Consider the following 15,649-nt stretch of genomic DNA (forward strand, 5'->3'; position numbering starts at 1 on the left):
ACACACCGGGCGAGATTCGGCGACACCTATGATGCAATCTGCCAAAAATTGATAGGCAGACACAGTTTGCGGGTCAATCGGCTTGTTGCATATGTCTGTACAACATACCATATCTAGCAATGGTAGGGATATTTTCTTCTCAATATTGTGCCCTGTAGTCCGGAGCTTCTTGGTGGCTTCTCGTGGGCTGGTTTCGGGCAAAGGGCGGTTAAATAGGGCCGTGACAGATGTATCGCCTCGTAATAGTGCTCAAGAATTATCGGCATCTGGATTGGAGGTTTCGGCGCTTAGACTAGCATCCAATGAAATCTCATTGTCAAGGTTTCCGTAAGGCGAGAATGGACCGATGTAGTTTGAAAGGGTATGCGATCGGGATGGGTTGATAGTGGGCATAATGCGACTTAGATAAATTTCCAAAAAGGAAAAATAAAAAAGATGCAACCAAAGTGGGCTGCACTAAGTGATCTGTGACCCCAAAACTTGGCTACGCCGTTGACACTAGGGCCAAACTTTGATTCGAGCGGGGATTTACCCAGATCCACTCTCCACGCGTCAAATTTGAGCACGGATCCGCCATGATCTTTTATAAAAGATGGTCTGCCATGCCTTTTCACTTTCAAAATTCGTCAAATTGATTCTCACCACTTTCTCCAGGGCCTGGCACCAGGGGTCCGACCCGGTCAGAATCTCATGCCTTGAATTGGAGCCGATGATATCAAGGATGACTTGTGTGGCTGACGGCTCCACTCAAATAGATTAAACATGATCTCATCCGGCCGAGACCCGTGCTCTCCATGTGGCGTTTACGTCTTTTATCCACCAGGATTCTACATCAATTCCCCGGGAAATACTAATCAAGGGAAGAGTTATTCAGACCAGTAAAGCAAGTGTCTTCTCGACTGCTCCAGTACCAAATCAGTATTCTGTAGACGAGACGATCGATGCACCGTGAACAGTAACACTGCACAACATCGGATCTAGCAAGCGCTTGATGTAATGATGACCAGGCTTATCACCGGAGAAATTCATGCTGCACCAGTCCGACATGACGAACCAGTCATAAGTCAAGTTTGGAGCCTTCAGCCACAGAAGTGACAGCTCGAGGCAAATTACGAAAAATCTATTTCTATCCATCTCTGGCTTCTCATTCGCTTCGTTGTGTTTGATCCATATAGGGTGGCCAATTTGGTCCCATGGGTCGTAACCTGCTAATAACCGGGTTAGAGTCAAATTGGAGTATACATTCGAGGTACATGCACTGGAACCTTGGAAGCCCCTGTTGGTTTCACGTCATATTGGAAGGGGAAATAACTAAAAGTAGTAGAGATAAATAGTGAAATAGATTTGACCTCGTATTCTAGGCCGTGACGCAGGAAACCAGAGAACCCCACGGCCTGATTTCCCCTACAACCCCAGATTCGTGTCACGATGGCCCGCGTCATGTTAGCCTGTACTCCACATGCTCTCATGGAATTCTTGGATCCACAACCTTGATTGGTACATGGCGTGGCCAGACACAGGGATCGTCACTCCTACACGTTTCCATTCGGACAGACCCACTATGATGATAACATCAATATCAACCGGTGGCTCTCCACTATGCACCCCCCTGCAGAAGGTTTGGATCGATCGACTGGGTTTAGAGATGAAGTCTCGCGATGATATCAACGACCATGACGTAGTAGGCTCTGCCCTGTGCCTGGGACGTTGTCGCAAGGTATATAGTTTGCCTACTTCACGATGAGTTCCTAATCTTTCATTATACATTCCAATTCTCAAGTCACTGCAAAAGTTCTTGAATCTTATACGCTTTCCCCTTGAATCTCTACTTTTATCTCGAAACTTTACCTCCATCTATACTATTGTACATTACACCTTGCTGATACGATTTTCACGACGTCACTGTGTCAAAGACTCTACGCCTTTTCAGCTATTGATTTCAAATTATTCCGATATCCGTTCACCTTGAAATTTGTCACATCCCATCAAAATGTCGTCCCCTGCAGTGAGCAAGCCCCCTAAGCTCGGTTCGAAGGCTGGAACTCCCACCAAACTCCGCAAAGGTTCCGGCTCGAGCGCCGCCTCCAAACCCAGTGTCACTGAATCACCCAAGTCCGTGAAGAAGACACCCTCCCGCAAGCTCGCTCCTAAGTCGCCCAAGCCGATCCAAGACGACGAAGTATCTATCCCTGAGACCCCGTCACCCAAATCGAAGAAGAAGGCCCCCTCATCGGAGCAGCGTCGACCCATCTCTCCACCCGATGATGCTGCATCTCAGGCTTCTGGTTCAGCTGCCCCACTTGGTGGAGCTGCATCTGAGTTGTCTGGCAAGGCCAAGGGCTCTGCTGAAAAGACGAAGGATACTATGAACAATGGAGTCCAGAATGCCACCGATGCTACTCCGCTCGACCTCTCTGCGCTGAAGGGTCTTGTCGTCTCTGACGGAGGCAAGATTCTGGGTCAGGACGGTAACCCACTGGGTGAGGTGGTGGAAGGTGATCCCGAGGACTTGGTCGGTCAGACTGTCGGTGATGACGGCGAGATCGTCGACGAAGATGGCGATTTGATTGGCCGCGTTGATGTCCTCCATGATGCCGTCGAGGATGCTCAGAACCTTCCTGACGATGCTGAGTCCAAGGTCGGCGAGGCTCAGGATGTTGTCACTGATCTGGCCGAGCTAGAGGGTCTACCTGTCTCTGATGGCGGTGTGATCAAGAATGCTGCTGGTCAGGTCCTGGGCAAGATTGTTGAAGGTGACCCCGAGGATCTCATCGGATACACTCTCAACGATTCGGGTGAGATCGTTGACGATGAAGGCGATGCGATCGGCCGAGTGGAACTTCTCCCGGTTGAGGAGCAACAGAAGGCTATCGAGGATGCTGTCGGCGACGCTACCGATAACGTCAATGGCATCAAGGGTGATGGTGATGACGAGTTTGAGGACGCCCACGACGGCCTTCCCGTCGATGACGCAACGGATGATGCAGACAATGTTGCCGATGAAGCCGAGGATGCTCAAGAAGATGCGCCCGACGCTGAAGATGCGGCGCCTGAAGGACTCGACCAAGCCAAGTCCACCGCTGAAGAAGCCGCTCCTGATGTTGATGCCGAGGACGTTGATGTCGACGCGGATGCTGATGTCGATGTTGACGCTGATGCTGACGCTGATGTTGACGCTGATGCTGATGCCGATGCTGACGCTGATGCCGACGTCGACGCCGAGGGTGTTGCTAAAGATGCTGTCGACGATGTTAAGGACCCAGCCGACGAGAATGTCGACGGAGCCCAGGACGACGTTGAAGAAACCGCTGAAGACAACCCTGAGGCCGCAGAAGATGCTGTCGATGAAGCCACCCAGCACATTCCTGAACTCGACACTCTGGAAGGCTTGAAGTGCAACAAGCGCGGATTCGTCATCGATGAAGAGACTGGAAAGCCTGTCGGTGAAGTCATCGAAGGTGACCCTAAGAAGCTGTCGCGACTTGGAGCTACCCTCGATAAGGAGGGACAATTCTGGGACAACCGAGGAAATGTGATCGGAAAGGTCAAGGCACTCCCCGTCGAAGACGGCAAGGATGAGGAGGGACCATTCGCTGGCCTTGAGGGTCTCGTTGTTGGCCAAGAAGGCTTTGTCGAAGATGAGAACCAGACTCGCGTCGGAAAGCTGGTTGAAGGCGACGCGAAGAAGCTTCTTGGTCGCGGTGTTGACGAAGATGGTGAAGTCCTCGATCGTCACGGCTCTGTCATCGGTCGCGCTGAGCGATGGGAGGAGCCCGAGCCCGAGCCTGAAGAGGAGCCCGAGGAGGAGGCTGCTCCTGATCTCTCCATGCTCAATGGTTTGACTTGCAACAAGGCAGGGTATGTCATCGGCAGTGAGGGCTTCCCTATTGCCCAAGTTGTCGAGGGTAATCCCAAGGAACTTGCCGGCAAGAAAATCGAAGACGGTGAAATCTACGATGGCAAGAAGGTTGTTGGTCGTGTTGAGCTCATCCCTGAGGAGGAGCTGGAAAACAAGCCCGAGGGTCCATTTGCCGGTCTAGAGAGCCTGGTCGTCACGAAGGATGGCTTCGTTGAGGATGAGGAGGGCTCAATTGTCGGAAAGCTCATCGAGGGCGACGCGAAGAGACTTCGCGGCCGTGCTGTTGATGAGGACGGCGAGATTACCGACAAATATGGCAATGTGAAGGGCCGCGCCGAGCCTTATGAGGTCCCCGAAGAAGAGGAAGAGGTCCCCGAAGAAGCGGACCTGTCGCTGCTCGAAGGCAAGGTTGTCAACAAGATGGGCAATGTCGTCGATCCTGCCACTGGTGCTGTCGTCGGACGCATTGTCGAAGGTGACAAGCGTCTTGCTGGTCGCAAGGTCGATGGCAAGGGCCAGATCTGGGGTGACAATGGTCAGATTATCGGACGCGCCGAGCTGATCCCGGGCGCCGAGCAGCAAAAGGCCGAGGGTCCTTTCTTTGGATTCGATAATGCCGAAGTTGGAAAGGATGGCGTCGTCATTGATGCCGGCCGTATCATCGGTCGTCTCATTGAGGGTGATGCTAAACGCCTGCTTGGCCGCAAAGTCGATGAGGACGGTGATGTTGTCGACAAAAACGGCAACACCATAGGCAAAGCTGAGCGCTGGGAGCCTGAGGAGAAGGCTCGCGATGTCAACCCTATGTCTGGTCGAAAGGTCAACAAGGAGGGAGAAGTCCGCGACGCTGATGGCAACCTCATTGGAAAACTGACTTCTGGAAATCTGGCCACCCTTGTGGGCAAGTCCATTGATGACAATGGTTACGTGGTTGACAACGACGGCAACAAGATTGGCGAGTGCACCCTACTGGAAAACATTCCAGAGCCTGAGGAGCCTGAGCCTGAGCCCGAGGTTGAGGAAGAAGGTCCATCACCTGAAGAGCAAGAAGCTCAAGCCAAGGCTGAGCACGACCGCCAGCTGGCTGAGAAGATGTGTCATATTCTTCGGCAGACTTTGGATCAGGTCAAGCCTGTGTGCGATATGATCTCCGAGGTAAGTTCCAGTCGTGATCGAAATGTGAACTTCATAGCTAATATATTGTCTGTACAGAAAATCGAAAAGGCTGACCGCACTCCCAAGGATGAACTTGACGAGGAGAAGCTGGTCAAGGATGTCAAGCCCCTGCTAGAGCAGGGAGGTAAAATCCTGCAAGAGTGCAACGGTGCCATTCGTGCCCTTGATCCCGATGGTCGCATCGCTGCTACTGCTAAGGCCCGCGCTTCTTCTCGTGATGCCACACCCGAGGAGAATCAGCTGGCTGAGCTGCTCAAGACTCTGACTGAGACTGTCGTTAAGACAATCGACAACGGCAAGAGACGGATTGCTGACATGCCCCATGCCAAGAAGAAGCTTAGCCCTCTCTGGTCTCTTCTCTCCGAGCCATTGTTCCAGATCATTGCTGCTGTTGGACTCCTCTTGAATGGAGTCTTGTCATTGGTTGGTCGTCTGCTGGATGGTCTTGGCTTGGGTGGACTGTTAAATGGTATCCTTGGTGGATTGGGACTGGACAAGTTGGTCAATGGTTTGGGGCTTGGTGGACTGACAGATGCTCTGGGATTGGGCGGCAAATGATTTTACTGAGCGTGTCAGTTTTGGAGCACTTTTTTTGACATTTGGCTGTATTATTTTGTGGTTATTTGCGTTTCCTTTATACGCTGGGCGATCGGATTTGATATACCTACCTCTCCGATTGTGTAGGTAGTACTTTGTACCTAATATCCTCTGGTTTCTGAAATGTTTTATCAAAATTTATATTCAATGATTTGCTTGATCATAGTTTTGTAAGGTCCTAAACCTAGTTTCCTCATTGTGTCCTGTGTCAGCCGGTAGGACCGGAATATTTGTGCATACTAGACGCATCTAATCCTCTTTCGGATTCTGTGTTTATCTTATATCTTATCGCCTTATCGCCTTATCAGCGGCATTGTGTGCGGAAATCGTCGGTTAACGTAGGCGCTTGCCTCCGCGTCTTCCCCTCCAAAACACCCGACTCCTTCTCGCGGCAATCCTTGCTAATCACGATCTCCTGATTCACATCCTGATCTCGGATCGGCACGGCTCATTATGGATTCGAGGCCTTCCCGCCCGGACCGGCCGTATCAGCGAACCTACAAGGCATGCATACCCTGCCGGCAACGCAAGGCTAAGTGCGACTTGGGTGCGGGCCCGGATGGCCTACCGATCGGCCCACCCTGTGCGCGTTGTCGCCGAGAGATGAGAGAGTGTGTATTCCCCGAGAAACGGGCCTGGGAGAGGTCCCGCAAACGTGGTATGTGAGAGCTGGAAACACTTGATCCGTTGTTCCTAACCGGCCCTAAAGCTCGATCCATCGAAGAAACCGATGAGCAAATATCTCCACACACAGAGCAATACCTATCAGACGCTGCACCGGAGACAACCAGCGGAAGGTATACCCATAATCACCAATCGCCAGCTCAGTATGCCGGCTCTAGCCCTTTCCAATCAGGCTGGGCGCTCAACGGACATTCAGCATCCCTGCAGCATAAACATAGCCCCCCTATAAACATTAGCCCAAGACCTGGCACCGAGCCAATAAACCATGCGAACCATACTTCACCGCATACCCAAAATGAGCATCGCCATCGATCTAATCCGAATTTGGCGAGCTCTATGATGCGGACGGTCGTCGCCAGCGGTAATGATGCCCTCAACATCCTGTTCGAGGCAGCCACAGCGCAAAGCCAAGAGGACAATGTCCAGAATGAGCCCACTTCATCAATTGGAGGTAACTCAAAGAATGGCAACGTCAATGCGAAGGAGCGAAATACTCCCCGGAACTTTGAAAGCCCCATACCCTTCGAGCCCGTACCCCGAAACACGCGCCCGGTAGATTTGGCCGAAGTTACGCAAGATACCCTTCAAATTTGGCAAGCGTGTCGCTTTGTCAGGATGGGTTGGTTTACCGCTCGAGAGGCAGCTACGTTCATTGATTTGTGAGTTGTTGAAATTTCCTTCTTCCTATGTCATTCCAAGCTTCTCTTGGCTCTACGTGTCGACTCTGTTAACCATAATCTAGATTCTTCAAAAACATGTCCTGTCTATCTCCTATCCTTACTGACTTTTACTCAAACCACCGGAATCATTACACGCTCATTACCCGCGAACCGGTTCTATGTTGTACCATTCTCATGATATCTTCCCGCTATCATATCCTCCCCGGCGCTGGGGGAGACTCCAGGAACTTTTTCATTCACCACCGGCTTTGGCAGCATTGCCAGCAGCTCACAATGCGACTGATCTTCGGGCAAGAAAAGGCAACAAAGTCCAAGATCCGAAGCCTTGGAACTGTGGAGGCCCTTCTGTTAATGGCTGAGTGGCATCCTCGATCACTACATTTCCCGCCGGAAACGGATGGCTGGGACGACGATTTGATCTCCATGGGCCCTCAGCCCTCGGAATCAACCGACCCAAACAATGGCTCCGCAAGTAGATGGTTAGAAGATATGATTGAGCCATCAAGAAGGTCCGACCAAATGTCTTGGATGCTACTTGGGTGCGCTCTCTCACTTGCACATGAGCTCGGTATCTTTGAGACCGAGGAGGATGAGTCCGTGGAAGAGGATCCACAGTGGAAAGAGCAAATAGCTCTCCGGCGGCAGAGAGTGCAGCGTTTACTTTATGTCTACATAAATCAACTTGCATGGCGCATTGGGTGTATGTCGCCGATCCCTCAATCCCTTAACCATGCAGTCCTCGGCGGGCGGAAGCCTCGAGGATTGAGTCAGCCCGGTAGCACATGGCTTACATTCATGGACTCATGGATTGAGCTTACCAAGTTGGCACAATCAGTCACTGATATGTTCTTTCCATCTGCAAAATTTGCCCGCCAGCAGCTGCACAGTGGCCGGTACATTGGACTTCTCGACCATTTCCGGCCTCTCCTTAACCAATGGAAAGACAAGTATCTGCACCCCCACGTTCTTGATAAATCTTTCTACAATGATCTTTTTATTGAGTATCATTTTGTCCGCGTGTATACCCACTCCGTGGGTATGCAAGCCGTGGTAGAGCGTGCCCTGGCAGACGCGGACTCTAACTTCGATGAGGTTCGGCCGATGACGATTGAACAAACCGACTACGAATATATTCAAGAGGTTATCGATGGCTGTTGTCAGATCTTACGTAAAGTCACACAGCTTGCAGAAACCGGGGCACTGCGATTCTCACCCGTGCGCATCATCTTGCGCGTTACTAGCGCTTCGATCTTCTTAATGAAAGCACTCAGTCTTGGCACGCGTGAGGCAGTCCTCCGAGAGTCACTCGAGGTACTGGAAAATAGCATCAGTGCGCTCAAGTCCAATGCCCTGGATGACGTTCATTTAAGTACTCGCTACGCCGCACTTCTGGACATGCACGTTTCACGGCTGCGTCGTAATCTGTTGGCTTCCTCCAAGGCTGTCAAGAACAACCGAGGAGCTGCTAGTCGATCTTCAATGGGTCCTCCGGCTTGGCCCGATGCGAACGATCGTGCCAATCAAGTCAACCCCCAGCCCCCGAGGACCTGTCCTCGGATTTAGCTTTTATGCCATCTCTCAACGATATGACAGATGATTGGCTATCGCTGCCTTTTGATCCATCAATGGCACCCTTTGGGATGACTAGCGGTAGCCAATTTCCCATGTGCGAAGGCGGTGCCTTGGATTTCATTTGGAATCTACCATCTTGATCATGAATACATGTACATAGCGCTTGATAGTGACGACTTTTATGCCTCTTTATGTTTATGGCATTCATGAGATACCCCACATCACTTTCGCTTTACCAGGGCGTGCTAAGCTGATATGGCCTTTTGACGCTTCATCTCGTATCATTTTATTTTCCACATTTACCTCTTGATGGGGCAAAAATTTCTCGATTTACAGAACCCTATATAGAATCGATACTCAAGGTAGCGAGGCAAGACAGATGGCTCCAACATAGTTATTGAGTGCGCTTGAATGATTCTCTTCAATTCCACCATCTCTCACTCTTAACTGATCAGTGAGGACCATTTGAATTCGTCATCACGAAGTCTTCCAGTACCTACAAACTTTCCAGCTTCCAAGCTTCTGATTTCGAATCCAGTCAACAGAAGTAGACAAGTCGCTGAGGTATACCGTACAGGCCATCACCAGTTCCCCTATACTACTTCATCTCTTACACCCACAATGTACGTCAATGTCTACCTTCAGCCATCAGACTCCGACATGAGCGACTTTATGCTTCTGCATACCATTCTTCCCCACCACGCTTTGAGTATACTTTGACTCTCTGGCCTGAAATGAATGGACCGAATCAATGTTGCTTCTCCTTAAACATATTTGGCTCGAGCTGACGCAATTGATCTCGTCAACATTGGGATATGTTGTCTGGGTACCAACGGGCCTCCATACTTCAGGGCCATGGTCTTTCCATCAGAACGATGAGCAATACGAACAGTACAATTCGGTGATTATCGCACAGGAGGAAGAAATGGAAGTGCGATTTGAAGCTTTTCTTGTTTCATGCAGGTCCGATGCTTTCTCGGCTTCACGTTCGGCTTCTCTGTCTGTGGCCTTGATCTTATCTCGAGAACGGCATGGCCTAATTAGTATGACAGAAAGGATGTCTATCCAGGGCTTCTCATTTTCCAGAGCTTTTGTTTTGCTTCATTTTCTTAGTTGACTTCTCATTATCTCCTTCTACGAGACTAGCTCATCATGAGCATCCATACGATCGAATGCCTTGATCACCTCTTTGTCCCATCGACTACAAGCAACGATGATCCACTGCACGACTCCAACGCAGTAGAGTGCAACACACTGGCCAACCCAGAGGCCTTTCAGGCCCCAGCCATGGAAGGCCAGATAAATACCCAGCGGCAGGGCAAAGAAATAGTAGCTGACAATATTCACGACAGCACCAATGTGCTGTCGGCCCATACCACGCAAACTGCCACCACAACTTCCATTGACTCCATCTGCAATTTGGAAAAGAGCGACCAGTGGCATGATTTCCGATACCAGCTCCACTACTCTCGGATCATCGTTAAAGATTTTGGCAAAGTGGTCGCGGCTTCCCATTAGCACTGCCAAAACCATCGATCCCAGGATGATCGCTAGAAAGGCCGAAATATGAGCCGTGCGTGCCGCCCCCTTTGCATTGCGGGCTCCAAGGAGATTACCGATGCGAGATGAAGTTGCCACACCGAGGCCAAAGGGGATTGTGTTCATCACGGAATCAGCGGTCATGATCACACTCTGGGCGGCTAGGGCGATCGTACCCAGACGACCTGCTGCCAACGCCACAATCTCAAAGGCCAGCCATTCCGTTCCGATGTGCATAATGCCCAGGAGTGATAACCGCACGAATGTCCACATGTTGTCGAAAGCCGCCCATGACCATCCGCCCCAGCACTCAGCTCCAGCGATGAATTTGCTGTGTAAGACCAGTAGTGCAAATGCAAGCCAGTATGAGATATCGGAGGCCAGAGGGGCACCAAGTAGACCGATATCCAGTGTATAACAGAACACATAAGTCATTGCAATATGGCACGGTAAGACGATTAACATAACGTACGTTCCGGCTCTCATGAGACCTGTCGAATAGGAGAGTGGTCAGCAGGAGGTTCCAACGTGATGGCTGCCAGTCTGCTTACCCTGAGCCTGCAAGTACTTCTTCATGACTTCAAAAAAGATATATCCCAGTCCACCTGGAATCAGTACAGTCAGATATTGGGAACTCAGGTAGGAAAGCTCCGGGTCTTGGCCAAGCGCCTGGAAAACAGAGTCGGAGCATGCCCAGAGAATGGCGACTGGGACAAAGAACAGAGACAAAACGAATAGTGCCCGTTGAAGTAGAATTCCAAGGTCGTGCTTATTCTCGCTCCCTGTGAAGGTCGAGGACGCAATCGTATCGAGAGCTGTTGTTCCTCCTAGCGCAATCATCCATCCAGTCACCAGTGCAAACATCTGTGCAAAAGCAGCGACCGCCAAGTTCATGGGAGATGATTGCCCTATAATGATCGCGGTTGTTGTTTGTAGACTCATTTGCAATGTGTATCCAAATATCACGGGTAAAGAGTCCTTCAGCAACTGCCAGCATTCTGCGAGCAACGATTTGGCCGGAGCAGTCGACCATTTTCTTTGAGCCTCGATTTCGCTCCATGTGGTCGGATTTGGGGTCGGTTTGGGGATTAGCGAGGTGATCTCATTTGGCGGAGCGCCTATATCGGGCTGGGCGTTGGCACGCGACATGATGAACCAAAGACAAAGACGCTGGAAGAAACAGCAGCCGAAAAGGCAAAGAAAGTGTTCCCACTATGGAGAGTTCATGTGGCGTGGCAGTTCGAACGCGTATGTGGAGTAGGGGCGGGGGAGACTTGAGAGAGAGACGAGAGCTGAATGCCAGCCTTCTAAATAGTTGCGTACATTAGTGATCGACAGATCTTAGTTCAATTAAAACAGGGTCAAGATGCCCAACTGTGGAGAATCACTCCACCTGCTTGCATAAGTTGACTGTCGATGGCATGAGAATCAATCTGCCCCTTCATGCAATGAACCGCTCGACATGCTGGGCTTTCATCCATCCAAGGAACCATCGTCGGATCGATCGAACCTAAAAATTGGCACAGACTGACAGCTAGAGCAGGTTTTGGTTCATGCAAAGTGGATCATGGCTTTGGATCAACATCGTATACCTGAATAGGTATGGAGTGTTCCACTTGTGCAGGTGATCGACCTATCAACTTCTCCCTCTGCTCCACTACATCTGCAGCTAAGACCATGTAGCACCAATCGCGAATGCCTTTCTCGTTTCCTAGTCTCTTTTACATAATTCCACCAGCTGGTCTCGACCTCAGGCTGTAAGAAATTATGGCGTCATGGTACATATGCGCCGTAAACATCTCATATCCAGCTCAAAAACTAAACAGCCCACTTCTCCGTTTCCCATATGGGTAAACAATCAGGGCTGCTATAAACAAACCAATTGTAATCCCAATTGCCACCTGGATCATACCAAATCCCAAAGTGAACACCGAGGTACTGCTCAACCCAGCTCCAGGCGTATTACTGGACGAGGAATGAGAAGACACGTTTTGCCGGATTTCATCGGCAGACTGCACGCCCGTGATCAATGACCCAGTCGCTGCAAGGCCAGAAGGCACAAGAATAAAGATACCCGGTAAGATAGCTGTCGCGGCATGACCGTGCCAGAGTCGACTATAGAGGTTCCCCAGCATGCCTATCGTAAATGCCCCAACGGTATTGGCAACTTGCGAATTCGATCCGAGTCGCTTGGTGCTAAAGTAGTTGGCCGTGTACCCGGACAAGGCAATAAAGGCCATTGGCGGAAATTGTTTCCATTTCCCTTGGTTGATAATGAGGAGCCACACGATCATAATGGATACGAAGGGAAACCGCGCGACATAGGGGTTTGGAAATGATCCGGTCTTGGGGCAACTGAGGTCAGATACGGCGCTGTTGTCCATCAGGCCATAAATTGTGGTGCCGACTGTGATTCCATATCCGATAAACAATGAGAAAATGATCGCATACACCATTCGAATCGAGCCTGCGATGATCTGGTGCGATTGCAATTCCAAGCTGCTACATAGTACCAGAAATCCAGGCAAAATCAACGCAATTGAAGCTTGTGCGATCGCAGAAAAGCAGAAGAGATATTCTCGCTTACCATCGATGGTCCTCAATGGAATGCTTCCAAAGGCACGGGCAATGAATGATGTCAATACTGTCGACGTCACCTCGAAGACATTGGAATAGAGAACAGATCGAGGTGCTGCGAGATGTTGCATGGCCCCGACCAGTAACCCATTGATGAAGATAATCGGCATGTCAATAGGTCGGGCGTTGAACGCAAAAGGACCAACAGTGGCCGTAGCTAGACCATATACCATAACAACGATGAACTTGTTGTAGCGTGGCCCCTTGTTCATCACTTCGTCTAGGTCTTGAATTGCTTCTTCGATCCCAACCACGTCGTGGATAACATTCTTATATATGAGATGAGTATCTGAGAGACGCGCTAGGTCCACTCCCTGCCCGACTCGGACGAGTTTCATCTCCGTTGTTCGCGTCGAAGGATCATCGAATGACATGATCATGCATCCCGGTAAATACAGAAACTGACTATCGATCTCAAGTACCTTGGATGTCATTTGCATATATTCTTCCAATCGATGAGTTGGTGCTCCGAATAGCATCAATGCCCGACAGAGCTGCATGATATATCGCTGTCGGCAGATGATCTCTGCGATGTGAATAGTGACTCGGATCTCGTCTTCTAGTCGAGGTCCATGATCTAGCTGTTTGCCACGTCTTTTGGATGCTGCCGACATGACCTCACTTGAAACCGGCGTGCTCGCTCCGCTCAGACTGCTGCTCGCCCCAATCAACGTGGAAGTTGATGTGTTGGATGGCCTCTTGTACCATTTTGGTATATTTCTTTTTGATTGTGGTCCCTGACTCGTCGAAGATGCACTACTGGATGTAGTTTCGACCGAAGATTGACTCGGGGTCCTGAATGTGCTTCCTTGGTGCTGCTGCTGTCCGCCATTGAGCTTGATCAGCTGTGACAGCACACCTCCACCCCCAGATCGATAACGCAGGCCCGAGTCAAGGCTCGACTCGTGTTCACCTCCCACGAATTCGGTTACGTTCCCTGGACCATGTCGCCCTCGAGTTTTGCGCCGTTTGGCGGAATGGTCCTGTGTCAGGTCGCGGACGAGTCGATGTGCTTCAGAACTACTTGTCGCTTGATGCTGACGCTTTTCTTCATAAGTTTTGTGCTTATCGTCGGTCACATCCGACATTGGAGGCTCGCTGCCGGTCGCCCAGTCTGCATGGTACATACCCGACCCAAGGTCATCACCTCCGGTTGTAGGTCGACCTAGCCGGTCGCCTAGGCGCGAAGCCCGCTGTTTGAAGCTTGACGTTGCCGAACGAAGGCGGGTTTTCGCGGTGTTGATACTGAATGTGTTCAGGATAGTCCTGATATTCTGTGTTTGTTCCGGTGGTTCGTCGGGTGCCTTTTCGTCTGGAGCTACTCCGGCCTGACCAGTGCATTGAGCTTGTTCCCAAAGTGGCGTGTCGGCGATATCCGCTGACTCGTGGGCATAGGGGGCTGTAGGGGGATGAGGTCGGTCCTCAGAACGAGACTTTTCATGCCGCGATGGACGAGGTACATTGTTTGCAAAGCTGGGGGACGATCTGAAATGTACCCGCGGTGTCGGTGATTCCCCTTGGCTTTTGTCGTGTCCATGATACTTTCCATCAAGACCCTCTGTTGCCTCTGGCCGATCCGCATCATTATCGCTGCCGCCTTCGGTCGACGAGCCGTTGCTACCACTCTCCTGACTAGACATGAGGGCCAGATATTGAGATAATCGGTCTTCACTCCCTCAACGACAGGGGCAGTCCTAATGGCTGATTTCCTGGAATAATCAGTATTGCTGGGATACTCAGGTAAAGAGTAGACCTACCAGGATTTAAAAAAGCAGTCGGCAAACAACGATGATTCGACGCAAGGATATATTTACGAAGTGATAGAGGAACCTTTGAAAGTCGGATTTCATAGGTTGAACACCGGGCCCGATGTTCCAATTCAAAAAGTGTCGATTTCAGTGACATGAGCTCATAAGCGCCCCTGCTCGGTATATACTTCAGGTGCGCCAAACAAATGGCAATACCCTTCAACTTTGGAAGCTGTTCCCGTCGCTCGCCATGGGCCAATGAATCTTGTCATGCGGAACAATTGTCCGTCGGCTTCTGTATTTACTTACTACCTAGAACAAGGTAGGTTGCGTAATGGCTATGTACACCCGCTTTTTTATATGCCGAGAGGCGAGATCAAGTCTGACTTAGATGAAAATAACGCCGACATTGCCATTGCCATGCGAGAGAGATATGAAAAACATCAAAAGAAAGGGATATCACAAGACGTGGAACTTGCATCCAGTACAAAAAAAAAAAAGCTCAAGAATAGATGCTTATCGGCTCCAAGGCTGGCGGAGTTTCCCAGATTGTCCGTTGGCGAGGATGTCACCACCGGGTCCATCACTGTTGCTGCTTTCGGATTCGCTATCGGACACAGAGTAAATGCTAGATTTCTTCGGGGTAGGAGCAGACTTGATAGCTTTGTGCTGTATCGGGGGCTGTTGCGCCCTGCGTGCCTGCTGATCCTTTTGATCTTTGAGGAGACCTTTCAATGTTCTTCTTGGTGTCACTCGTGGAGTGGTTTTTTCCGGCAGAGGTTGCTCAATTGGTTTGGCAGTGGCGGCAGAGGGACCAGGAATGGAAGAACGACTAGTTTTGTAGGTCAGCGGCTATGATACTAGGCAAGACGATAAACTAGCATACCCAAACTTGGAGAGGTCAAGTTCATCTTCACTCTCCGAGTCTTCTGAAGAGGAAGAGCTGTCCTGGACTGGCTGTTGAACTTTGTTTCTCTCGGGGAGCTTTGCGGGCCCAGCAGTTGTCTTGACTTCGACCGTCTCAGTCCCATTCGTGTGTTCGATTTTGCCGGTCTCATCATTGTCTTTGATGGTCGCCCCGCTCTTCTCATTGAGCGCATTCTCTTGTTCCGATTCGGACATATTGTCGTCCTCTTGAGAGTCACTGCTCTCTTCGT

The 15,649-nt window shown here is 50.5% G+C and overlaps 5 protein-coding genes across 5 annotated transcripts; 2 read left to right on the plus strand and 3 right to left on the minus strand.

Annotated features, from left to right (window-relative positions):
* Positions 1-1,990: 1,990 nt before the first annotated feature.
* Positions 1,991-5,593, plus strand: N7503_009321 (LEA domain protein; the record flags this gene model as incomplete). Its single annotated transcript, XM_057068868.1, has 2 exons — positions 1,991-5,014; positions 5,072-5,593. 2 exons carry the CDS (start codon positions 1,991-1,993, stop codon positions 5,591-5,593), a joined length of 3,546 nt encoding a protein of 1,181 aa, XP_056919723.1.
* Positions 5,594-6,046: 453 nt separating this feature from the next.
* Positions 6,047-8,708, plus strand: N7503_009322 (uncharacterized protein; the record flags this gene model as incomplete). The annotated part of the gene is made up of 4 exons (XM_057068869.1): positions 6,047-6,290; positions 6,342-6,975; positions 7,059-8,509; positions 8,533-8,708. Exons 1-4 carry the CDS (start codon positions 6,086-6,088, stop codon positions 8,706-8,708), a joined length of 2,466 nt encoding a protein of 821 aa, XP_056919724.1. The 5' UTR covers positions 6,047-6,085.
* A 994-nt stretch (positions 8,709-9,702) lies between these two features.
* On the minus strand, positions 9,703-11,256 carry N7503_009323 (MATE family efflux transporter; the record flags this gene model as incomplete). The annotated part of the gene is made up of 2 exons (XM_057068870.1): positions 9,703-10,598; positions 10,659-11,256. 2 exons carry the CDS (start codon positions 11,254-11,256, stop codon positions 9,703-9,705), a joined length of 1,494 nt encoding a protein of 497 aa, XP_056919725.1.
* Positions 11,257-11,918: 662 nt separating this feature from the next.
* On the minus strand, positions 11,919-14,384 carry N7503_009324 (threonine/serine exporter family protein; the record flags this gene model as incomplete). The annotated part of the gene is made up of 1 exon (XM_057068871.1): positions 11,919-14,384. One exon carries the CDS (start codon positions 14,382-14,384, stop codon positions 11,919-11,921), a length of 2,466 nt encoding a protein of 821 aa, XP_056919726.1.
* Positions 14,385-15,008: 624 nt separating this feature from the next.
* N7503_009325 (uncharacterized protein) lies at positions 15,009-15,614 on the minus strand (the record flags this gene model as incomplete). Its single annotated transcript, XM_057068872.1, has 2 exons — positions 15,009-15,324; positions 15,379-15,614. 2 exons carry the CDS (start codon positions 15,612-15,614, stop codon positions 15,009-15,011), a joined length of 552 nt encoding a protein of 183 aa, XP_056919727.1.
* Positions 15,615-15,649: the final 35 nt, after the last annotated feature.

This window comes from Penicillium pulvis, assembly GCF_028828015.1.
Source record: "Penicillium pulvis strain IBT 33274 chromosome Unknown contig_7_segment1_segment0, whole genome shotgun sequence".
NCBI classification, from domain to species: Eukaryota; Fungi; Ascomycota; class Eurotiomycetes; order Eurotiales; family Aspergillaceae; genus Penicillium; species Penicillium pulvis.